At 39.5% G+C, this 26,460-nt stretch overlaps 1 protein-coding gene across 1 annotated transcript in view; it reads left to right on the plus strand.

Annotated features, from left to right (window-relative positions):
* SPTBN5 (spectrin beta, non-erythrocytic 5) overlaps positions 1-26,460 on the plus strand; it is a 90,776-nt gene that overhangs the window by 49,081 nt on the left and 15,235 nt on the right. Inside the window, exons 34-51 of the mRNA XM_071428375.1 lie at positions 2,029-2,133; positions 3,136-3,321; positions 7,252-7,407; positions 8,041-8,232; positions 8,843-8,938; positions 11,640-11,758; positions 12,402-12,516; positions 13,205-13,318; positions 14,424-14,545; positions 15,178-15,340; positions 17,206-17,394; positions 18,181-18,258; positions 19,682-19,854; positions 20,920-21,010; positions 21,659-21,805; positions 22,960-23,097; positions 23,830-24,086; positions 24,237-24,423. Of these exons, the coding sequence (XP_071284476.1) occupies positions 2,029-2,133; positions 3,136-3,321; positions 7,252-7,407; positions 8,041-8,232; positions 8,843-8,938; positions 11,640-11,758; positions 12,402-12,516; positions 13,205-13,318; positions 14,424-14,545; positions 15,178-15,340; positions 17,206-17,394; positions 18,181-18,258; positions 19,682-19,854; positions 20,920-21,010; positions 21,659-21,805; positions 22,960-23,097; positions 23,830-24,086; positions 24,237-24,423 (2,628 nt within the window). The remainder of the gene's footprint in view (positions 1-2,028; positions 2,134-3,135; positions 3,322-7,251; positions 7,408-8,040; positions 8,233-8,842; positions 8,939-11,639; positions 11,759-12,401; positions 12,517-13,204; positions 13,319-14,423; positions 14,546-15,177; positions 15,341-17,205; positions 17,395-18,180; positions 18,259-19,681; positions 19,855-20,919; positions 21,011-21,658; positions 21,806-22,959; positions 23,098-23,829; positions 24,087-24,236; positions 24,424-26,460) is intronic.

Consider the following 26,460-nt stretch of genomic DNA (forward strand, 5'->3'; position numbering starts at 1 on the left):
CTTTTAGTGCAGTCAGACCCTGGCAAGTAGGTATGGATTACCCTGCACGTGTGTTCAAACTTGGGAAGCCTCTCCTGCAGAAGATGCTCTGTGGGGTTAAGCAGTTGTCCAGAGAATGAACATCATTGTTCATTGGTTGGTTTTCTAAAGAAGCTTTCAAAGAACATGTTTTCCCTCTTATAAAAATCCACCCTATTAGACTGCTACAGGATTGTGATGCTTTGCAAAGCAAGAGTGAGCTCTCTAGATGTTTTTTTGTTCCTGTGCACATCTATGGCTTAAAGGCACAGATTTACCCATGTCCTTTACTAACCCTTTTCCAAAACATTTAGCATTTGTGTTGTTTCACTGATTCTGTTTCTTTCCTGCCTCTTGATTCTTTCACACTGTATAGCTGATCTCAAATTCTTCTTCCATCTCCGTTAATTGCACTTTACCCAGGCAAAGTTATTGATTGGAATTTCTCATCCTCGTCCAAATACTTGTGATTCCATGAGCTCACAAAATGGATCACACATTACACACTGCTAATAAATGCCATCACTCACAGCATGCTGATTCCCCAAAGTCTGTCCAGCCACAGACACTTCAGTGTGAACCTTATCCATGAGTAGTCTTTGCTCATGTCCCATCAGAGCCTGTAACTGAGGATTTTATGCTGCTGTTGTCTCATCACTGAAGAAAAAGGCCTGTGGGCAATTACATCTCATTAAAAAGAATAAATTCCTGTCAACCTGCAGAAAAGGATAGTTTTTTTTCTTGATAATTGATAACTATATTCTTTATTCTTTTGCATTTGGCAAAACTGAGTGTAATAGGATGTATGGGACAAGTAATTGGGCATTCATTTTTCTTAACACCAGAACAGAGTAAGGGAACACTGCAATGCCTTTGAAACCTGTGTGAATTAGTTGGAAAAGGTGCACACTTGCACAGTGTTAAAAGGTGCAGAGGTTAGATTCCTTAAAACCACATTTGTTATTTGTTATTTTGGATGCTGTCTTTCTGCATCAGATTGGCAGAACAGACAGTAAAAAAAAAATAATGCAGATAGGTTGGAATGATGGCCTGAAAAAAATGACTGATGTAATGCACTTGGTACAGGTGCAAGCTATGACATTTTTTCAGGAACAATCAGCTACATAAATACAGGATGGAGACAAGCTGGTCTGACAGGACTTTTCAAAAGTTTCTGGAAGCTCATAGTAGATTACAAGGTGAACTTGAGTTCATGGTGTTGTATAAAAGACAAGCACCATATACAGGAACATGCTGAAGATTGCAGCTCAAAAGTCACTCTGTTGTCTTCCCAGCCTTCACTCTGGCAGCTTTATTGCTTGTTGCCACTTGTTACATCAAGTCTCAAAATAAGTGGAAGTGGAGAAAACCCAGAGGAGAGCAATAAGAATAATCAGAATCAAAAATACACAGCTGTCGTGGAATGATCAGTCAGATCACTGTAGTTTAACCTTCTGAGAAGACAGAAACCCCAGTATGTAAAAGGTCTATAAACATGCTCTAGGCTGAAGCAAACATAAAAGGAATGATCTCCTGAATGTGGTCAAGAGGGCAGTATGTAACAAGGTGTAGCAATAACCATACATTTTCAGGCTAGATGTTTGGAAAATCCCGGTAATGGCTGAGGTAATAAAGCACCGGTGACAGGCTGCAAAGTCTCTGTTTTGGGAACTCTTCTAAGAAGGAATCATTTGGACATCTGTCAGACATGACAGTGATCTTGCTTGGGATTACAAGGATGGCTTAGACTTCTGGAATTCATTGCCTTGTGACCTAGTGATTAATAAGGACTGACAGGTCACTTTCCTTAGCTAGACCTGTTAATGCTTCTCTTTCTTGCTCAAGACCATGGACTTCTAACAATTAATTTCTACCTTCTGTTGCCTCCTGTTCCTTTTTTTCACTCTCAAGTGTACTCTCAGCAGCAGAGTTAATACCTCTTCTCCCATTTATGAATCAAGATTATGGGATAATTAATTCACTGAGAAAAATAATAAACTTTTTTTATAGGTTTATTTGAAAAGCAGTGACCTCGGAAGGTCTGTAGATGAAGTAGAGCAACTGATAAGGAAACATGAGGCTTTTGAGAAGCTTCTGGCATCACAGGATGAGAAGGTAAAAAAAACAAACAACAAATATTCTACCAGCTAGAATTCTATGAGCTAAAATTATATATATGCTTTTTTATTAATTATGGTAATACTTTGAATTGGTGACAGGGATGAAATGCCTGATAGGCCTGATATGTTTGAACAAAAGATAAAATGGAGAAGCTTGAGGAAATAAGAGGCAGAGCATTGGAGAACAACTGTCAAAACACTCCATGCCCAAGTCCTTGCAACAGATTGCAAAACCACGTCATACGCAGAACAGGGGGACTTACAAGAGGAAATATTTAAAGCAGGCCATATTGTATTATGGATATCAGACGTTTCTGCTCTTTTTATTTAAAAAAAGTAGTGACTTTTAAAGCAAGTAAAATGGAGTAGGTATTTTACAAAATGCAGTAGGCATTTTAACATTAAAAGAAGTTGTCAAATTCTTTAAATATCCATTTGGTACAACAGCTGTACCAAAAAAGCAGCCTCTCTGCACCTTTGCAATAGCTCCTGAATTGCTCACCTGTGTGTAAAGGAATCTGCCTGGCTGGTGGCCACTGCTGTAACTCACCCAGGCTGGGACTAAGCTTAAGCCTGCAGCTGTGCCTGGGTTCCCCAGAATGAACTCCCAGGACTCTTGCCAGCTCCCTGCCAGGCTGATTGCTCATTTTGAGAGCTACATTACAACACCTGGTTTCCAGAAAGGAATAAAATCTGAGCACTCCTGGATGTCATGCTTACTCCATGACTCCTTGCACTGGATAATCAGTGGCCTAGGAACTCCTGAAGCTACAACTTTAATTAATTTATGTAGCCAGGATGCACCATAGAGTCCAATGACAGTAATGTCATAGATGTAACATAGTACAGGGTGAGGAGGAATGCTGGTTAACTTCTCCCTGCTCTTTTTGCTTCATTACAGAAAAAGAGGGTATTTTAACTATGAAAGGAGCTTGATTTTGTTTCTTTCACACCACTTGGGAGCATAAAAGTAATTTCAGATCTGTTGCCTCCTCAGATGATGTCTCTTCAAGAGCAGGCAAGCAGGTTGGAAAAGGCTGATGGGCTAGAAGGGCAAAAGATTCAGCACAAACTGGACGTCATTCATGAGAGGAAGCGCCAGATCAAGGATCTATCCCAGAGCAGGAGAGAGAAGCTGCAGATTGCCCTTCTTCTGGCACTTTTCTACCAAAACTTGGAAGAGGTAAGAGGGTTTTAAACTGGGATGGGGATGTAAAGCAGAGGAACCACCTACCTCTATTGGATTAAGTGCTCACTCTTGCCAGACATTATTGGGTGGATGGATGATCTAATCTGGTGTGGCAGCTCCTGCCACACTCATGCAAAAAGATGCTCCAATGCCATTCCTGTTACTGTACTATTGTTGTGGCGTTGTGCACATTACAGCCACTTCAGTCATCAAAAGCTCTGCTAAAATAGAACAGTTGAAAAGAAAACTGCAAGCTAATACATATTTTTCCTTTAGTGGGAAAGAAAATGTATTTCAAATCAGGATGAACACAAAGTGGAAAGCATTATGGCCTGGGCACCAGGCTTTATTGGTGGGTGTTCACTGAAGGCCTTAGAAGCACTGCTGTGGCTCAGTGTAGCTCTTGAGCTACTGTAGACTGGCTCTGCAGAACATGCTGCTCTCTGTCTCCTGTTCTGGCCTTAGCCCTGTAACTGAGTAGCTCTGCTCTGTCACTACTGTTGGAAAGACAAACTAGGTCAGCCTTTCAAAGGGCAGCACAACATGTGTGACTGAGAGCTGTGCTGGCATAAACAAGAGCACACAGACCCAGGGGCACATTTTCAAGCACTCTTGCTGGTCTGGTATCCACCCCTTCTTCTGCTGTGTCCCATGAAATGTCCTCAGTGATTTACAAAACCAGAGCTATACTTTTCTCTTTTTCTTTTTCTTTTTCTTTTTCTTTTTCTTTTTCTTTTTCTTTTTCCTTCTTCCTTTTTTCCTTTTTCCTTCTTCCTTTTTCTTTTTTCTTTTCCTTTTCTTTGTGCTTTTATTTATTTTTTTTTCCCTTTTCCTTTTAATAAAATTTATCAGAAATTATTTATACACCCAAATATTAACTTGTATTATATTCTTATACTTTTACTATCTCATGATAGGAAAGTAATGAAAATCCACCAGTAATGGCTTGTCCATCTTTTGGAGTAACAGAGGGGACTGGATGGTGCATTGCACAGGGGTTATAATTTCAAAAGAGCAGTTTCCCAAAATCCTCTTGGTAGAGAAATTGTCAGTGCCCTTCTAGAGATACAATCAACCCATTAGGTAGGAATACCTTTGCATTTCTTTTCATTTCTCTGTAATTGTCAGTGTTTGAGCTGGGGTCCCCCTTCATTCTTGAATCACACACTTGGAGCACAAGATTCGGCCCTGCAAAGAAGAACATTTCCCTATTCTCATCCACTTTCTCCACACAAATTCAGCCAGGAGTTCTTTGGGGAGTTTTTGCTTTCAGGTTGTGTGCTCATTTACCTCAACGACCTAGAATCATTGCCCACTGTTGTCGAATGTGAATGTCACCAAGGAATTACAAAACAAAAATCTTAAAAAATCTTACTCAAATCTCAAGTAATACTCAAATTACTCAAGTAATATTTTTCTTTCTCTTTGTCGGATAGAATGGAATGTTTAATTTAATTTTAGTTATATTCTGGGTGTGTATAAGTTCATATGTGAGAATGGTCCCCACAGGAATGTTATATTTGGAGATGAGTTTTGAGTTTTGCTGTGAAATCAATGAGGTCATTGCTTATTCTTACTTATTAAGAGAACAACACCCATAGCTCAGGTCCCACTCCCCTGAAAACTCTCTGTCCTGCAAACATGTTAATTTCTATTGATCAAACAGAATTTTTTGTGTGAGCAGAAATTAGTGATCACTGTCATCATTAAAATTCTTCTAGTTACTCTCTAGAAGCAATGACATAGAGAACTACAAACATTAGTACAACGAACCACAATCATTAACTCAAGAGATCACGTGCAGTTTACAAAATAAAACTCACCCTTCTACTGTTGAAATTGGTGCTTTTGTCTCACTCAAAAGAAGTGAGATGGACTTACAGACTACACCCTATTGCCAAAAACTCTGTAGCTCAGTGCTAATCTGGAAGGCAAATGAGCAAGTCGCTACTTAGAAATATGTGTATTTAAGTTATTGCAGAGGGAATATTATAAAGTTAAAAGCTTTGATTCTAAAGCTGGCTCTGGGTTTTAATGCTGACTTAGAAACTTGCTCATGATATTAGTAGTACTTCCTTTCCCTTTCACCCTGTACATAAGAATAAAAAAACATTCAGATCTTTAACTTAGGGGAATGAGAGAGAGAATTAGTTGTTGTCTCTAGATGTCTGGAGCAGGCACATCCCTATATATGCTTTGCATACTTCAGTCATTAAAAAAATCAGTGTAATTTACAGTTTGTACCTGTGAGGTTACAGCAACTGATATTTTGAAAGAGTAAGATTCTAAACTGGTAGTGCCCACATTTTTTATGACTGCCATAGAAATAAGACTGGTCTTGTGCCTATACTGAGCACATCACCAGTTTTTCTGTTGCCTTCAATGAAGCAAAAATGGCCATCCAGACAAATCGTTCCATAGAAAGATCTTGGGAAAACAGATCAGCTTTGCTTCACATCTGAATGTGGGCCAGGAGTAGCATCGCTCACTCTCTAGAGCCATCTTAAACAAGCCTTAAATAAACCAAGGCACCAAGAGTGCAGATGTTCAGTCTGTCATTAATGCTACTGCTTCTAATTAAAAAGTAGGAAAGAAACCAACCTTAAAGTCATTTTATCCTGGAGTTTGTTTTGTTTCTCATTCCAATTGTATGGATGAGCCTCCATTCAAATGGAGAGTCACTGAAGTGACACTGAAGCACGAGTGTGTGGCTGGGAACGGGAGAAGGCCATCAAGGAGGGTGTTGGAAAGGCAAACAGCACATGGCAATGTGCAGCCCTGGGCAAGTTTGACATGGCCCATTTGAGTCTCTAACTGTGCTTTTAAGCTAAACAGTTTCTGGAGAGCATGCTGCTAGTGAGAGCTATTTCTGTTATTGTTTATGGAATCTCAGCAGCTGAAACAACATTTCAAATCATTAATTAACAGAGAAAATCCTCCAGCTGACAAGTCTTGTGTGCACATAGTGCACAGTTCCACAAGGACATCCAAGATATTTTGAAACTAATAAAGCTGCCCTTCAATTTGCTTCTTGTGTTGTCAAAACATTATATTACTTCAGTGCTCTGAGGACAACAGGATCAGTTACAACATTATGTCACGGGTTCAATTCCCAGTGTTTTGATGGATAGAAAATATTTCCTTCAATGCTAAGGGCTAAAGTTCAGCAGAACTTCAAGAAAATTGTGGAAATCTTGTTATCCTACTCTTCATTTTATTCTGCATACTTTAAAATCCCCTTAAAAATAATTTCCTACAAGAAACACATAACTTTTGCTTTGTTAGCTCTCATAAATCACCTGCTTTTCTGAATCTGATATTCCTGACCAGACCATTTTGAATTTTATGAAGTATAAAAGCAAATATAGTTGTATTTCCTTTCAAATAATCTGACTAGTACTTGGGCCCTCTTTATTTGCATTGCATTTTCCATTTAGGTCTCACAACACCACTGGCATTAGGAAATGTTGGTGCTGTTTTATAGGTGAGGCACTGAAATCTAAAGAATCTTTACCCAGTTTGCAGGTAGGTCAATGGCAGAGATACCAGATGAAACTCAGAGTCCTAAACCCCCAGAATCAGTTGTCATAATCTCATTTTAAATATGTATCATGCTAAGGCTCAAAGATTCTCTCTACTTAATCTAGAAGACTGTATAATCTATTAATGTCTTGTGGTAAAATCTGAGGTATTCAAGGAATTTTTCATTAATCCTATGGTCAGATAAAAATTAGTTCCATTCCTACCTGCTTTTAACAAAATAGAATGAGTTCAGAAACCGGATATCCACCTCAGCTGTCAGGTCGCACTCACTCTATCCAGCCCAGGTACAGACACTTGGACAGAATAGAGACATGTCCTGGGAGGAGGCCCCAGGATCCCACGTAGTTGTTGTGCTAACTCAGGTGCCTCTCAATGCTGCAGGCAGAAGATTGGATCAGCGAGCGCATGCAGAAGCTGGAGGATCCCTCCATACAAGACCCCAGCAATCTGCAGGACAAGATGAAGCTGCTGCAGAAACATCAGGTTTTTGAGGCAGAGATTCTAGCAAATGAAGAAATCATCACAGCTGTTAATAAGGTGACCTTCTCACTCTGTTACTGCTTTTACAGATAATTACTGTTCACCCAAAGACAGACAGATTGATGAAATGTAAAGGATGAGTGGCTTGGTCATCACTTCTGCATCAATTATCCTACCGGATCAACAAGAACCCAGTTGTTTTGCCATGGAAATGTAATGCTGTTAATTTACAACAGGGAGATACCTTATTTACTCCATTCAGGGAGCTTCCATCTTTCCTTATAGCCTAAATAGGAAAATATAAACTGACTTCTTCCTTGCCTGACATGGTTACTCCACAAAAGGCAAATAGGATTTCATGCCCAATTTTGAATATTCTTGTTGGAACTGGGTGAATCATATAGCTAAAGGGCACAGTCATCTGTAATACTTGGTGCTCCCATTCCATTAATATCTTTCTTGGCAGGGAAATATTTAAATCCCAGTTTTCTATGATTCTAGATTCCCTCCAGATGTAAGAGCTTTCCAGCTGGCTTTATCATTTGGGCGATAAGAATTTATAGTAGTACTCTATTGTTCAATCCAGGTTAGGAAGGTGAAAGGCTCCTCCTAGGAAGGTCATGCAACATGGTAATCCCATTAAAAATTAGTGGCAACTTTAATTTCTAATTTCCTCTTCTGAATGTGAAGAAAGGAGAAGCCCTGGTATCAAAAGGCCACCCAAAATCAGGAGAGATCCGTCGCCAAGTCCGCATGCTTCAGGAGCACTGGGAGAAGTTGAAGAGAGCTGTTGCTGCTCGTGGAAAGATGCTGGAGGACAGTCGGGACTTCCTAGAATTTCTCCAGAAGGTGGACCAGGTGGAAGCCTGGATCAGGGAGAAGGCAAGTGGATTTTAGTATTTGACCCAAGCAGCTCACTAAAGTCTTGCTATTTAGCAATGACATTCTGATAAATGTGTCATCTTCCAGGATATTTTCCTAGTGATTTTTGTCTGGAAGAATCATTACATGTTCTACAAACAATATGAAAGGAATGATTGAACAAATTCTATGGAGTCTGTCCATACCAGAGTCAATTGGGCAATATTAGCACTTCTCACATAAACTGTGCACATGAAGAGTTTGTGATTATTTGGGGCCATCTCATGTGCCTCTACTGAGAGAGAGAAATGAAAGCAGATTAGAATGGAAAAAACTTGAAGCATTTGGCAGCTGGTCTTCACTCTAATTGTATATCAAATCTGAAAGTTTCTCTTTGTAGGAGTGAAGAATCACTTTCATTCAGAGGTTGTTTCTGCAGCCAGTAATAAATGGAAAAGGGAGTTGGGACCAAGTCTCATAATTATCTAGAGATCAGAAGAGACTAGTTCAGAAGCTGTGGGTTGGTGATTTATAGACACATCACAGAACTTATTGCATCAGGTTAAGCACTGGGAGTAACTGTGTTCTTGTACTCTTCACCTACATATTTGTCTGCTGTTTGTTTCCCCAGGAGGTCATGATTAATGTGGGCGATGTGGGAAATGACTATGAACACTGCCTGCAGCTCAAGAAAAAGCTGAATGAGTTCCGTGGGGCAACATCAGGGGTAAGAGGTGTCTTCCATGCTCATGTCTTGCAGGGCTGCAAGCAGCAGGTAATTTTTCAGTCCAGTTAGCAAATACAGTTCTAGTGTAAATACAGTTCTAGTGCTCTGAGGATGTGTAAGACCAAAGTGATAGGAAGCATCAATACCTCAAAAGTCATTTAAAGTGACAGAATTTTCTCTTATTATGCCTTCTGCTTTGAAGATGTCTAGGCAGAGCTGTCAGGCACTCGACACAACACAACATTTCAGACTGTATTAAATGACTGGAAAACTTGCTGTGTGAACCTGACTTTGAGCAGATTTTGTTTGATTCATGCAGTCTGCAAAGTCACTGTGATTTCCACCCAAAAGTGGTTTAAAAATAGTGGTTTCAGCCATGCTTGTTTGAATCTGAGAACTGATCTGGACCTTCCATGAACAAGCCTCTAAAAAAAATCCTGTTTTCTCTATTTCTATTCTTTATTTCTCCATTTTCCTCCTCCTGAGGAATGGTCTCATTCTCGTACTCCTTCATCCAAATTAAGCACATAGACCTGGGGGCCTCTGTTTATACAGCACATGTGGTTACTCATGAATCATAACATTCATAACCAGACATTCAGTAAAACAGAGCAATGGTTTATGCTTTGGATAACAGCCATGTGACAAGACAGCTGCAGTCTTCACCTTTCAATGCTGAGATCTCTGTCCCTCTTTCATGGTGCTGAGTCGTGCCAGCTGCCTCTCCTGCCCCAAATGAGATGTGCCAACTTAGGCACCAAACCTGGGGAACAGGGGCCTCCTTGTCATGTGTTCAGCTCCCACTATGAGAGCTGTAAGGCCACATATTGAGGGGATGCATTTGCAGCAACCCCCTGTTCTCTCTGTTTGTGTGAACTGCTACAGATGAGGACTAAGAGGTCTGTGTGTGACTCAGGAAAGATTACTGTGCTGATGTGCTAGTCTGGAAATTGTCAGAAATGTCTGGAAAGAGACATGTTATGAATTTGTGAGCAATGTTTACTCTAATGTAGTCTCCTAATATTCTTTATCCTTTGTTTGCCTGTTATCTTTTTGCCCATTCTTGTTATGGTAGCTCCCATCTTCTACTTTTGTTGGCTAGTAGCAGAAGGAGACAATCCTCTTCCATGCAAAGTAACAGTGTAGATATGACACCAGGGAGAAACCCTAGAGCTCCTTACTCCAGAGCCCAGCAGAATTTCGTGACAGTGCATTCACACTGGATTTGGATGGAGAGCCAAATTATTTGGCTTCAGTACCAGGGAATTAGTGAATTGAAGAGACATTCATTTTACTCACCAGCTGACTGTGAGCTAAGGGATTGAGCAAGGGCTCTTCTACAGCTTGTACCAGCCAAAAGAAGGATGATTAATAGGGCAGAAACAACCCAGTGTTCCAGCCAGCATAACCCTCTGAACAGGAATGTTTTTCCATAAACTAAGGTAGATCTTCTATGTGCCACTCTTGAAACTCTTGGCCTTAGACAGTATCAGCTTGTAGCCACTGCTCCTATAACGCTCTGAACATGACTCCTGCAGATAAAAACTGGGACAGTTATGCGGTTATTCCCTGATAGCTGATGCTCAGTTATGCAGTGCTTCCTAGGGAGATACAAACAGAAGGAGGCTGCTTCTGGCACACTGTGTGCATCCATCCAGTCTGGGTTTTCCCACTTGAAAAATCTGAGATCAGGGTAGGGAGTAATCCTCCTGCATTGGTGGCTGCCAAACTTTCTATTAACTGTGCTGCTATTATTTCCCAGGACAGGAGGCTGCAAGCTTTCTGAAGAATATCTGACTGCTGGTTTCTCTAGTTTACTTTATGGCTGTACATAATAGGAAAGCACATGTGGAAGCATGCATGTTGGTATGGATGCAGCATAAACAAAATAAACATTGCAGTGAATGCTTACGTTAACAGTGTGCTGGCATCTTGCAGCTGTGCTTCTTTACACTAGTGATTGTCTCCCTGCTAAACTTATGATTTATTTGTCCCAGAAAAATAAAGAATGTTTTTGAATCTTGGAGCAGTGTTCAGCATTGGCCATCTGTAGTGCTCCAAAATAAAAATTATCCCACTGTACTCTAGAATAATATATGCATTCTATGGTATGTGCATTCTATTATCCATTCTATGGTATGTGCATGGGAAGCAAGTCTCCTAGAAGACTTAGAAGAAAACAGAGTGGCATAGGTTGTCTGGGATTCTCAATGCTGTATGGATTTTGAGCCTGTTGTCTACGGTACAGAAGGCACTCTGGGACAGGAGCTCACCTGGGTAAAACAGCCAGTAGGCCCATGAGTCACTGCCTGTCTGAGAGAGGAGCAATCTGCCACACATCAGCTCTTCCACAGCAGCCACCTGTGTAGCCAGCAACTGCAGCTGTGTTTCTTCACCAAATGAGCCCCTGCTGGAATATCTGCCTTAGAAATGAGGGAGTGTCTGAGGATCTGAGGGCCCTCACCTAGACCAAGATCATTACTGCATCTAGAGCCATTAATGTTCTTTCTTGCCTTTACTGTCTAATCATCAGTCACATGGTAACACCAGCAGTTGTAGTAGAGCAAACTCCGTGTGTCTGAAATGTTACTGGGGTAAAACCCTTTCTTGTTGCTGCTTGTGTTGATTTTCACGTCTCAGTGGAAAACTGGGTCACAAGTAATTTTTCACATGTACCTTTGTTCCCTTTCTCACTTTACAGGAGTCAACAGTGGATGATGCTCACATCAGGACTATCAATGCCCTGGCCATGAAACTGGAAAGACAGAACAAGGAAGAAACAAAGACTATCTATGAGCGCCGAAAGCAGCTCAATGAGAAGTGAGTATGCTTTCAAATATTCCTTGTAAAGCAAAAAAAGAAGGGAAAATTAAGTGTCTTCTGCTGAGATAAATTGAGGAACTGGAACATTTGTTTTCTTCTTTAATATCACAGCTACCAAATATCAGACACTGGAGTTGTCTTTCGAGACTCCCAGAGCAGGTAACTTAGAGGGATTTTTAGTCCAGGAGTGCCAAAGTCATGTTTCTAACCTCAGAGTCAAATACTCCGTTTCACATCACTTGGCACACAAGATTCATGAAGCTTAGACACTTCCATCTATTCACACAGTTGTTATGGTGAATTGCCTTGTGCTTTTGCTGCTCCACAACCCCTGTCTAGGAAACAAAAGCATGAAGGTATCAATTGGGAGATTATTGTGAGTTAAAGGAAACTGGATCAGTACTTTTTTAGCTTTTAATCCCCATGCCATCCTAAAGACATGGAATAAATGCAACCAGATAGTCTTCTCAGGCTAATGCTTTATTCCTGTGATGAGCCCCCTATTATGGAGAATTGGGAAATCAATACGTGAGGTAGTTCAGAAAACCTGTGGTTTTGTTTGAATATGAGCATCACAAAGCTCAGTTGTGGAAATCCTTACCTCTGAACTACATCTCTAAAATATTATTTCCAATTAAAGGTGGAACAGTTTTCATGGTAACCTGAATGCATACAGGAAGAAGTTAGAGGGAGCCCTAGAGATTCATGCCTTAATCAGAGAAATAGATGACATCACAGAAAGAATTACTGAGAAGGTGAGTTTTCCAATTCTGATTAAGTGAAATGGAAAAATGTTCTATCAATCTTATTTATTCAGAAAATGCAGGTAAAAATGCTGAACCTGAATTATAATTTTGATATTAACAGAAAAAAAGGCTATATAAAAACCAGTTATTTCCATAATCTAAGTGATTATTTTTATTTAATTATAAGTTAGTAGGCAAGTGGTACTACTTAAGGTTACAAGACTTCTGGCTTGATATTTTTATAACAACTTTTAACATGTATTTCATTTTATGGGATTTAATTTCCTAGGATCTCAAGGATAAATTTTATTTTTTATATTTTCATAACACACCTGAATTTCTGGGCAACAATTTATTGGGAAATATTTTTCTGGTTTGATATATGGAAAAAAAAAACCCAAAAATAGAAAAGAATGATTGAGAAATGCAAGGAGGCACGCCTGTCTTTGTTTTACATGTGAATGGCCAGAGGGACTTTAAGCAGGCTTATGAGTGTTCGTTCAAAAGAGATGTGGATTCTTGTTTCATCTCTGTAAAGAGAGCAGACAATGTGCTCTACTGATATTTAAAAAGACAGTAAGAACATTTTGATGGCAGTGCAAAGAGGTATCGGAGGAAGCTTTTTGAAATAATTAAGATATAGATCATTTTGTTTGGTGTTATCTTCACCATTTTCACATCCCACTGCCCTTTTCAGAGTGTATTGATACAAGCACTGGACTATGGAAAAGATGTGGAAAGTGTGGAAAACCTGATTCGAAGACATGAAGAAATGGAAAGAGAAATCAGTGTTATTAAGTCCAAAATGGAGGTAAGAAGTAGGGAAGTACAAAGGATACTGAAAAAAATTCACCTTTTCTTCTTGAAAATATGATGCAAAAATCATTGTTACTCTTCAGATTGATTCACAGGAATTTTTCAGCAATGCAAGTGCAGCATAAATTTCTTCTCATGAAAATATTGTGCTGCTTAATCCTACTTTACCTTATCAAATATTATTTTTCCTGATGTGCAAAAACCAAGAGGAGAAGTCCTTTTGGCCCTCACCCACAACCCAGGTCAGACTGTTCTACACATTTTGGAAAGCATGGACTCCATCTTTCCCCCCAGTTCCTGTACTCAGCTGAACCAAAATCGCAACTCTATTTCTGTTCAGAACAGATTGCAAACCCCATACTGCACGTAGTTTCCTGACACAGACATCCAACACAGAAATTCTAGGTTATAATTGCCTGCCTGATCCACTCTGGCTTTTGTAAAAACTGGTCAGTTTGCATCATCTAGGACTAAATTAAATTGAGCATTAAATATGGGTCTAAGCTCCTTTATATTTGTATATTTTTACTAAAAAGAAATAAATCCTGTTGAACAGTAGTAGAAATTCAATTACAACCACTCACTTTTTTTTCACTGTTGGCCCTTTCATATATAAAATATGAAAAACTTTTTCTTTACAATCGTATAATAAATGTTCTTTTTTTAAGGATTAAAACCAGCCTGGCATATTTTTTGTTCTGCATAATTAAAATTCTTCATTTTAATCAACTTGATAGAATTTTGCAAGAAAGTTTTCAATTTTAAACCTGAGTTGATGAGCATCCATCAGACTGCTAATAGAAATTAGAATTAGCACTTCTTTTTCCAATCTGTTTGTCTATATTCTTCAAAACTGTTTTCTAAATTGTAAATTAACTTCTGTGCATACAAAGCAATGCCTGCACATGGATGTTTGCTCACAAATGCATGTGTATTATTTTTTGCATATTATATATCCCTTTGTGTATTTTGTTACTGTAATTTAATTACCTGCCTTTGAGAGCTGGGGTCTTAAAATGAACTATTTTTCCTGAAAGGCAAACTCAGGAATGAATATAAGTATATGGCATAAATTTACTCCACTATAAATCTCTTCACAGCCACTGGAACTGGAATCTTTCCGCCTCTCCACAAGGAATCCATCCATAAATGACAAACTGACTATGAAGCAACAGGAGATGAAAAACAACTGGCTCCGACTCCAGGGACAGGCCAAACAAAGGTGAAGACTTAGAGTTGTTTGAATATCTCTCAGCAGGAGCAAAGCTGCTCCCTGGGGTCTAAACCATACTTGCCAGAGGTCTTTTAAAGTTTTTTAAGGATTTTTTACGAATTTTACATAGGCAGCTAAGACATCTGCATTGGAAAAAGTGTGACTTGAAAGAAGTTCAACTGATGTGACTTTGGGAAAAATAATACAATGTTTTTGTGGTTTATCCCATTAAATAATGTTACTAAAATGCCTCCAGACTATCAAATTAAATCTATCATTAAGCCTTTGTGAAAGATTATTTTTGGAGTGTGCTTGAAGAGTATTTTTTTCCTCAAATCTTTCCAAAACAAGAAAGGCTTAATCCTGATCTGTAATCATTGCTGTAAGCAACAGATATGAAGCCATTCTTACCTTTCTTGTGCTAATGGACTGATATAAAAATATTTGTAAATATGTTGTCTCCAAGACAGTGTGCATCTCCTGTGGTTTTGGTTAACATGAGGAACTCTTCGGAACTGTAAGGGAAAGCTTGAATTAACTTCATTTGGCTTCTGTTAAAACACTGTCCTGTGCAAATGGGGAGGGAGAGGCAACTAGATAATTCCATGTCAGATGATGCTGAACTGCACCTTATGTGGCAGGAAGGAGAAGCTGGCAGCCTCATACCAGCTGCAGAAATTTAACCTGGAGATGAAGGAGATACTAGACTGGGCCCAGAAAACCAGAGCTTTAATGGAAGCAGGGGGGCTGCCTAAGAGCGCAAATGAAGCTGAAAGCATGATAGAGGAGCATCAGGAAAGAAAGGCAAGTATCTTCTGTGGCTCCAGTTGCACAATCCTTCTGTGTGCACAGCATGCTTCTGTCAATAACCTGGCAAAAAAACTGTTTTCAGTACCAGGCTGGAGATAGAAATCACCTACATACTGACAAACCTGTCCCACGGGGTGTTTGGCAGCTTGTGTCTTTGCAAAAAGGCTCAGAAGCCCCATGAGCTCTCACCTCTACTGCTGTCCAAGCCTGATGGTGAAAAACGGGTTCAGTCTCACATCATGCTCACTGCTCATCTCCTTATTCATATTGCTAAAGAACTTCATGCCAGTTAATCCTTGCTTCAAGCTAGATTTTTTCATGTGATCATAATTTACATGAGAAGAAAATAACAGCAGTTTGTTCCACAGAGCAAAGCAAATTACCAATGAATGGTGTTACACCTTCCCTTCTGAAACACTTCATATCTCAGTAATAATTACCTTACTAATGTTTTGGTGGCTAAATTGGCTAATACTTTTGGTTTCTTTTCTGAAAGGAGTGAAAGTTTAATTAACATTTGGAAAAAAGTCAATATTTTACTTTTCCCAAGAATCCTAGCTATCTTTCAACTGTTGTGCTACATTCTCTTTGTAATTACTTTACTTCTTCTAAAAATCCTGTTCACAGAATAATTACTGGTACCCAGTGCTCTGTGGGTCCCATTATTAACATAGCTTGTAGATTCTGATTAATTTTCTAAACGTGAATTTAGTGTGAAGTACCTGAAACCTCCTGACTCCTTCTTTAGAGTCATCCACTTAAACAATGCTTTCTCCTATCACTTAACAATATTTTTGCTAATAATTCTTTGTCATATTAAAAATATCAGAAACCACTAATGTAGTGTGCTCCAAATTTAAATGGTGCCAAGATCTAAGTCTTTAATATCTGCTAGTCAAGGAGCCCAAATGGCTCTAAGGAGACAGTCACAGAGAAAAGGAGGAATTCAGGCATTATGTTCTTATGCTGGCTAAACTAAAATTATAGACAAGGCAAGAAGGAGGGGTTTTTCATTCTGGTTAGTGGCTCAAACCAAAGTCCATAGGAGGGACTGGAGTTGAACACGAGATGCTGATGTGAATTTCAAAAATATTTTAATTACAATTTTATAACTCTGTTATCTACGAATGGGCAACACCACCACCCCAAAAATCTCTAAAAACAGCAGTTCTAATTTCAGAAATTTAATAGTACATGCCATAGTGTTTAAGGTAGTTTATGAGTTAATACATGGTATTATTTTAGTCCATAGTCCATGGTATTATTTCAGTCCAGAGTTTCATTTTGTAATTGCTTACATTAGAAATTCCACATTCAGTTTGCAGGGATCATAATTGCTTTTTATGCTTTCACCTTCAGGATTCAGTATAGGGGTATAATTCATTCCTCAGACCAGGTGCAAAAGTTAAGAGTGTTTCATTTTAACAACACAAAATGAAATAAAACCATGTCTTTAACGTAAAAATCTGATGCAAACTTCTTTGTCGGGAGAGGAAAAGTTCTAGGCACTGTTTCTTAAAAGCACCACTTTTATGTAGGAAGACTGGGGGATGATATTATGTATGTTTGAAATTGTGTTCATTTATATCTCAGCATTTTCTAATCTGTTTCTAACTAAATCTCAATTTTCATTTGTAGGAAAACAGTTGTTCCTGGACCAATAAACTCATTTATTATTTACATTTACTCTCTCTTAGGCAATTCTATGCCCCTCCAGTAACATAGCTCAAAGATGACTTATTTTCCATGCAAATATTAGAGCTGGAAAGTTACAGCCCAAGCTCTTCCCCTCAAGGCTTGTATTCTGAATAACTGGCTTTTCATTAGCCCTTGACATCAACCTCAGTAATGTCTTTTAGGAGGAGATTGAAGCCCGAGGGGAAAGGTTCAACGCTCTCAGTGACTATGGTAAAGAACTTGGCAATTCCGGTCACTATGCAACCCCTGAGATTCGCCAGTCCCTCTCCAGACTGCAGAAAGCCTGGTCTGAACTGATCCAAGCATGGAAAGAGCAATATATTAAATTGTTTCAGGCACAAGATTTACAGGTGAGTAAAATGACATTCAAGAGAGGATGCACATGCCACTGACAGTTTTTTCTTGATAAAAGCAGCAAATTTATGAGATGGCAGGATGAAAAATGTGCTAATAATACCCAGTGTTTCATCTATATTTCAGTGGTTTCTGGAAGGCATGCTGAGGGCCAAGCACATTCAGTGGTGACAGGACTTAGAGAAATTTTACCTCTACAAATCATAGAAATTTCTGTGGAATATGTGCTAATACGTTTTTCAAAGACTGTAAAACTTAGCAAATTTTGGTCAAACTCTCATACATCTGGAAAAAGACACATACTTATAACACAACATCACTATTCTTCCAAATTCTAAAACCTGCCCAAAAAGACATGGAGCCAGACAAGTATTTTTAAAAAACTGAAGAAAAATTTAGCATGAACAGAATAATGTATTTTTTCCTGGCTTTTTTTTCCTTATAAAATAACTGTTTTGGCTGCAATTTTCCAGAAATACTTCTCTGTAACAGTCATCTCACTTCAAAAATTTCCGCTCAAACAGAGATTCTACAATGAAGAATGTCAAGTATTTTAAATAAGAGCTGGGCTATTAATCCCATCTAAAATCATCACATATATGAGAACTTAAATCTTATGGTATGGGCAGTTTCAATGCTTTTTCATGTATTACATTAATTTTTGAAATAACCATGAAAGTTTGGTTTTTTCAGTGTACTCTGCTGAAGTCAGGTTAGCTTCTGCTTTACAGCATTTCAGCATGTTGTCCTCTTTGTGACTGCTGGTTTTTTTCCCTACACAGAAATTCTATGGCTACGTGGAACAGATTGAGAGCTGGCTCAGCAGCAAAGAGGCCTTCCTAGCTAATGAGGACTTGGGGGTATGTGCTCTGAGAAATTACAGTTTTCTCTGCAACCAGTCTGGAGGAGAAGGGACTGTACAATGATGTGCTCTGAATCTTCCTGTGCTCTTTCTCCTTCTGAAGTTACTGCTCTGCCCTGTTGGTGGTTTAGGATCAGATTTCTTTTCTTGGTACTTTACACAGGATGGGAATCTAAGAATAATGGAACAATCCAACTGCTCTGAGTATAGCAGGAAAATGAGACTTCACAGAAACCTAGAACTCTAGCATGGTTTGGGTTGGAAGGGACCTGAAAGACCATCCATTTCCAACCCCCCTGCCATGGGTGGGGACACCTCCCAGCAGCCCAGGTTGTTCAATGCCCCATTCAGCCTGGCTTGTCTTATCTGACCCAAATACATTTGGCAGCAGTGTGCAAGTCATCACTGCTGTCACTGCTGGCATACCCAGTGTAGCTTTAAATTACCTACCACAGTTATCAGGAATGCTGCAGTAACTGAAACTGCAGACTGATGCATGGGCTGCAAAAGCTGTTCAGGATGCTGGATATACATTCTGACACTCAGCTCACCCCTACACCTTGTACAGGTAGTGCTACTAAATTAGTTGCCTCTGCGGGGGCTACAAAAACATCTCAGAGTTCAGTGTATTTGCAGTCTCTTCATTACAGTACAGACTTAGAAGGATTCATCCAATCATATTTAGCTTAGCAATGTGCAGAAAATGCTCTGTGAGTAATTTCCCATCCAATGACTCATGTAAGCACCCAGAAGTTTAGTGTTTTTTCTGACCCAATTGATGTGAGCTTATTGCTTCCTTTAGAATAGTGGAGAAGCAGAGTTTACTGGGATAACAACATTTTGACACCACTGGTTCTATAATTAAAGTGCAGAGGGGTGCTGAAAGGAGAACTCTAAGTCATTAATCTTGGGATTCACAAACATTACAAGAACTGTTTCTCTGCAATTCTCCTCAAATTCAAATCTGGATCTGAGCTCTTCCAAATTCCATGAGTTGAAATTGAGACTCTAATTTTAACCTCCTTCTGTGACATATTTGTTCCCTTAACTCTGATTTCAGTTTGGCATCCCACATTTGCTTTCAACATGGCATCTGTCTTAAAATTTAAGATTTAAAATTAGGGGCTGATTTAAAATTAGGGGCTGATGTTTCAATTCCTGAGAAGTTGTGTTCTAACCAGCACAACAATATGCACAAGAAGCTAAGTATCCAGCACTGAAACAATGGCTTCAGACCTTGCATGGAACAATATTTAGATCCCAAGTGTCAGATCAATGCTAATCAATTCCAAGGAACAATAAAATTTCTTGACAACTAGTTTGCAAATCTGGGGTAAATGCCATTTACCTTCTGGATTATCAGTGTTTTGGATGGAAAAACTCTGACTGAAAGCAGCTTCCCTTTGTTGAATTCTATCCAGGACTCAGTGTCTAGTGTGGAGAGCCTGCAGCGGAAACACACACAGTTTGAAAAAGCCCTGGAAGCTCAGATGGAGAAAATCAATGAGATGGCTTCATTTGCTCAGCAGCTAACACAGAACAAGCATTATGACTCAGAAAATATCAGCAGCAGATGCCAGGCTGTTCTGAGGAGGTAAAGTCAAATCCTTCCCATGTCAGCCACCAATCTCTTCTGCAATGAGATGCTCCTCCTGTGATTATTATCTTTAAATGAATTAAGAGAACTATAAGCTGGTTTGCATTTGCTCAACTTCATGCTTTGCACTGGAGTCTTCCCAAATTGGCTATATTTCATTCCAAAAAGCAATTAAGTGGAGGGGGAGCAGGATTCAGAAAAAGGCAGTTTGTCTTTAATTCTGGCCTGGCCTTAGGGACAGTGCTGTGATGCTCATTCTGGACAGTGCTGCAAACAGAAGGCCTGCCAAGCCATTAAATACTTCATTATCATTAAATACCATCAAGAAAGGTCATTTCCTAGACAACGGCTTTTCTCTGCTCTAATGGGGTTGATCTTTAAGCCCCACTCAAATTATCCATTAGGGCATTTGCAAATTTTCTGATCAGATCTTGTCCTCTCATGTGAATTACTTTATTGCTACTAGCAATTTGCATATTGTTCATCTTAAACAAGTGCTGAAGTAAAAGCAGTTGTATTCCCTGCTGTGGTAGATGAAAAGAGCTACATAAAAGTTGTGAAAAGAGACTGGAGGTCCCCTTTGATTCAAGTGAACATACTGATTTGTTAATGTTTTCTAATTTTATATGATTTATTAATATCTCACATCTGCATTAACACTAATAAAGGGCTGCAGGTCCAAAAATTGGAAAAAAAAAATTAAAGGATGGTGTTCCAAGCTTTAGTTTATCCATGAAAAACACCATCACATTTGCAGGATTTCCACATAAGAAACATGCTGAGTTTATATTCTCTTGAATCCTGAAAGGCAATAATGGTGATTTCTAGAGGCAGATACCATATACACAGAACTTGTAGGATATCTGTCAGCTGGCAATCTTTCCTAGAGTGTCCTGGGCATCTTCTCTGACAGCCCGGATCAAGGAAGTCTGCATATCATGGACATTTCCCTCCTAGGGAATGGAGGGTTTGATCATGTGTGTTTTAGATGTGAAATTTGAAAACCCTTATCTATCTAATTAATTCTGTGATTTTTACCTCACACATCTGTCTTCATCTCAGAAAACAGAGACTGCTGGAGAATGCTGCTGCTCGCAGACATTTGCTAGAGGAATCAAGGCTTCTGCAGAAGTTCCTGAAGAATTCTTTTGAGGTGCAATTACACAGGATTCATAATATTCTGGTTTCTTAAAATATGCTGTGCTGCATAGATCTGAATGCCCAGACAGATTAGCTGTGAGGAAAATCAAGGAACTGAGCCTGGGATGAGATAATATTGGGAAAGATGAGGATAAGAATGAAGGGATATTTTTTTATTCTTTCCTCTAGTCTAGTGTAGTAAATGAAAAGTCTACTTTACATAGGAAAACAGCAAAATGCAGAAGAAATAAATGTATTAAAAGGGAATGTGCCATCATTAAAAAAAAAAAAAAAACATAAGAAGAAAAAAATTAGTTCTTTTTTTGTGAAATACTGACAATGGGTGGGTTAGAAATAGGGTGATCATTGTTTATGCTCCCCCATGCACACATGTGCCCATGCATTTTCTCACTGCATGGGGGCTATCTGATGGAGAAGCTCCCTTTCCAGACAACAGTGCTAGTAAACAAACATATAGGGGTGACCTCATGAAGGACAGGAGGATCTATGGGAAGCAGAACCTTAGAAGGACAACTCATTTTGGTCCCCACTTCCCAGTTCCCTGTTGTAGGCATATAAGAGGAGAGCCTGGCATGCTGGAGCTGAAGAAACTGAAGAAACACTGAAGATTTTGTTTACTTCTGTTCTTCCCTCCCCACAGGTGGCTGCCTGGATTAACGAGAAGAACAGCATTGCCCAGGATGATAGCTGGAAGGATCCAAGCAATCTGCAGACCAAACTGCAGAGGCACCAGGCTTTCCAAGCAGAGATCATGGCCAACAGAAATCATTTGGACTCCATCAAATCAGTGAGAGAAGCAGGGGTTTGGGCAAGGGTGGGAAACTGGCATGAAAGATTCTGCAGACATTGTGAGTTACAGTGATCTCAACCAAGGGAGGGGGAGTCACTGTCCTCTCACTGGTATTGTCCATGCTGTCTCTGAGTATACTGAGAAGCTTATTCTTTTAGTCCACCAAGAATTTTCTGTGTCCATCTCTTTCTTCACTCTCTCTCTCTTACTGTCTAGTGTGAGCTTGCTCTGCATGTTCACTGTGCATGCAATGGAAACAGATGGGGGCCTGCAATAAAAGATTCAATCCACTGACTTTAGGGACATCTCTCTGGGTGAATGCCACTTTAGAGGTATCCTTGTTTATTTCCAGCAGAGCATCTATCTGATTGGATGTACAGCCTTAACAAGACATATAAGATGTATCCAACAAAAACGATAGTTTTCAAGTGCTTCCTTTGCAGAGACACGTTAGTAGGCAAGATATGAAGGAAGCCTGACAAGACTTGTCAGATATTTGGCAGAAGCTGTGAGCAAATGATAAGTTTGGAAGGACACACTGTAACATGTTTATTAATTTTATTTTCAGCACAGTGCTTACTGGATGTATTTTGCAATAGATTACTACATTAAAAGTAGATTGCCCCCTCCAGATTCACCTGCATCTTAGAAACACCTCTCCTTTTCTTTTTTCCTTTTTCTTTTCTCTCTTTTCTTTTCCTTTCCTTTCTTTTCTTTTTCAATCCCCCTGTTTGCAGACATGACAAGAGAGGGTTAAAGGCTGGAGCTACAATCTTTGGTAAAATTATCTGGTATTAAAGACTTGTTTGCACAATCTCTTTCACATTATTTCATGATGCCCTGCCTTCTTTATTGGGAATAGTCCTAGTAGTTGCTCTTTAGAACACCTACTAACCTGGTATAGCACCTTTCCCGTGCTGTGCCTCTTGCTTCCCTTGCTGTGCAGTTTCTGCCCTAATTTCAGTAAGCCTTTTGTCTTTATTAGATTTTTCTCTGTCTCTGCAATCCCTCCATCTATTATGTCAGGAGGTGAAGGTTGCAGCTGTCCCTTTACATAAGAGTGCTGGTAGACTTTGATTATGAAGGCAAAAGTGATATATTCTGGTGCATTCAGCAAAGGAAGAATATGTTGCCTGTTCCTTCTGACATAGGAAGGGGAGAAGATGCTCCATGAAAGGCACTATGCCCCAGAAGCCATTCAGTCCAGACTACAAGAAATGGAAGAGCTATGGGAAGAGCTGCTAGCAAGTTGCCAGGATAAATGGACCAAACTGCAGGATGCTTACAAGGTAATGCCAGGGGTAACAGGGATGCCAGTGGCTGGATCTTGGTGTCTTTTCCAGAGATAGCACAGCTGCCTTGCTACATGGCTAATCTACAAGTGTGTCACTTGATACAATCCAACCTGATTCCTCAAGACCATTATTGCAAAGAATCTGCTAAGTGTGGACTGACTGAATGGAATTGGCAGGATAATTGGAGATCCCTATGGAGGGAAGAGGATTTGTAGGCTGGGCTCCATTCTGCTTTCTGCTGCTGATTTAGATCCAGATTCCAAAGAGAGTTACTGAGGAAAAATGTGTTTACTCAAATGTGTCAACTCTGCATCTATCTCAAGGGCATCTTTTCTCCAGCACATTGAGAAAGAAACCTACAGCTGCTTTTCATTCTTCTAGCTCCGGGCACATGAATTCTCATGACTGTGAGTTATGCTTGCTTGGGCTATCAGAAAATCTGTGGTTATAAAACAGAGCTTTCCCTTTAAATGTTCTTTTTTTTTTTTAAGATGCTATGTCCATGATCTGCGTTTGTGCAACACAAGTAAGATAAGCTATTGACGTTCAGTGCATCTGTTCCTGTCTTTACCATGACTGAATTCTCTTCTTCATTTGCACCACCATTGTGTATGGGACAAGTTCACTGAGCAGAGTGTGCAATCTTTACTGCAAGTGGCTGAGATTTTCACATCACATTACTTGTCCTAAAAGTTTAAATTATTTTTTCTTCTTGCTTGTTCTCAGGGTCTTCATTTTCAGCGAAATGTAGAGGACACAGAGAAATGGTTGGAAGGTGTGGAAAATGACCTGAAAGCACCATACAATGACAGTGATCTGGTGGTTTTGAACAGTCATCTGAAGAAACAAGAGGAACTGGAGGAAGATATTGCTGCCCATAGAGAACGGCTGCAAGAGCTTGTGGTCACAGCTCAGCAGTTCCAGAAGGAGAAACATTTCCTTGCTGATGAACTAGAAGAGAAAGTAGATGAACTGGTGCAGAGGTGTGTGAGTGCCTGGCCTATCTTCTGCCAGCTTTTTTCTTCCCTGAATATTCTTTTTTCTTTCCTTCTCAACACTATTCTGAAATGAGTGTTTTGCATTCATTCCTTACCAATCTGTAGTCCTCACTGGATTATCTTTAAAACCTACAGATACAAAAGGCTACGTGATCCTCTGCAGGAGAGGCGGGGAAGTCTGCAGGCAAGCAGACTGCAGTACCAGTTCTTCCGAGACGTTGATGAGGAGTTGGCTTGGGTTCGTGAGAAGCTCCCCATGGCTTCCTCCAAGGATTATGGCCAATCCCTGGTAACCATTCAGAGTCTACAGGAAAAGCACCAGGTAGTGTCATGTCTTTAGAATCAAATAGAGAATCAGTCTTTAGAATTAAATAGAGAACACTTAATTCAATTCGTCTCAAGCAAACTTCATCTGCTGTGCTTTGGCTAACAGGAGTCAGGATGCCAGGGATAATTTTTATCCTTTTCTTTTTCAAGGATCTCTCCATGACTTGGCAACATGCAGGATGCCATCCTGCTTATCATTGCAGTGGTGCAAGTACCACACCACAGGCCTTCTGTGGTCATGTTGGCTTTTCTGTGAACTGAGTTCAAACCCTGGCCTTTTCAATACAAAATAGATTTTACAAACTTGTGCATATTTTCATAGGTTCTTTGGTCCTAACAAAATGCTTTCAAACTCAGTACATCCAAGAAAGCTCATTGCTCAGATGTCTCAGGATAAGCTCCCAGGAAAATATTTTTCCCAAAAACTTTTTCAGCTCTGATGAAGGGAGGGAGGGAGGGAGGGAGGGAGTTAACAGGGAATTGTTATGCTAGCTGACCTTCACTCTAGTGGTAGCTTTCAAGACAACTGCTGAAATATTTCACAAGGTTCAGATGGGCCATCAGAGAAAGCAGTGCCTGGAATACTGTCATCTCAAATACCAATAAATACCTTTCTGATAGTTCTTTAATAAGGAGTACTCTCTCTTGGCAAATACAAGGTGGAAGAAAAAATATTCCCGCTAAGATTTTCCAGCAGCTATTGGTATTTCATATTAATATTAGCATGTGACATCCCATTTAAGTTCCATGTCAATGACTTTTGGAGAAATGTGTGCAAGCTGCATTAGGATTGGGAAAGACAGGAGATCCTATAAATTGTCAATGTGTGTGATAGACACGGTCAGAAAGAGAGAAAGCCCAAGCATCTGGTGCTATCATTGTGAAAAGTAAGAATGAAAAACTTGTTTCATCATGATTAATAACATAAATGTTGTTTTGTATGCAATTACTCCAAAAATTTATGAGCTCGTTGGCATGGTAAGAAAGTAATTAAGTTCACAGAAGAAAAGAATGCTTGAGCTGAATTAATCTGCGAAAATATTTCAAATAACTGAAGGAAAAGAGGAGATGCTGCTTTAGGCTATGATTAATTTTTGTTAATTGGCTAAGTTGCAAAATGTTTCAACTAACTGTGAGAGTGGGAGATATATACTGTAAAATCAGTGCATAATAAAATTCTCTGACATTTTACTTACTATTCTTCTGGAAACAGGATCAAAATATAAGCTTTTAATTCTCAAAAATTATTAGCTACAGCCTCTGCGCTTTCTTTTTAATGTTGGTTTACAAGCAAGCAAATGTCAGAATTAACATAACAGTCAAGAATTGAATATTCTGTTAGTTCCACCTCTATTGTTTGTCCTAATGAGCCAGATTTGCAAAATTCATTCCTTGATTTGTTGCCACAAAAGAGATTGTGAGTGAACTGTATTAACCTTTTTCCTAAGGAAGAAAAAAAAAAAAGAAGCTGCCTTGCAAAACAGCATTTATACACAAATATATTATGCCTTCAAACAGCTGTTGGCTTGGAAAAGATATGGTGTTGCTTTTCAACAACATCTTGAAATCAATAGGGGGAAGTTAAAGGCAAGATTAGAATCAAAGCTTTTTCCAGCCAAGTTTGACACTTGAGTTGAGAAAGCAACTCCTCTCCTCATAGAGGGCATCTCTTCTACATTAACAGAGCACTGCAGTCTAACTCTGAACCTGCTTATTCATAGCTGTGAAATTAAACAGAACAATGGTAAAATTGTGGGGCTTGTTTGTGCTCAGGGTGCTCAGGCACAGTCAGCCAAAGAAAGCATGTATGCTCACAGAAATGCATGTATGCTCACAGAAAAACCACAGCATGGACCTTGCCTACCCAGGGGAGAGTATATGGAAGGATGCATATAGTTTTAAAATCTACCAGTCTTCAAAAATTAATTTCAAGTAAAGCCCTTGAGAATTGGTTTGAGGTGGTTTTCTTCTCTCCTTGTCCTGTTGGCTGACTGGCAGTGGTGTACCCACAGTGTTTACAATAGCTGCTATG

The sequence above is a fragment of the Agelaius tricolor genome, unplaced genomic scaffold, assembly GCF_023055355.1.
Source record: "Agelaius tricolor isolate 1412-34295 unplaced genomic scaffold, bAgeTri1.0.p SCAF_5, whole genome shotgun sequence".
Classification (NCBI taxonomy): domain Eukaryota; kingdom Metazoa; phylum Chordata; class Aves; order Passeriformes; family Icteridae; genus Agelaius; species Agelaius tricolor.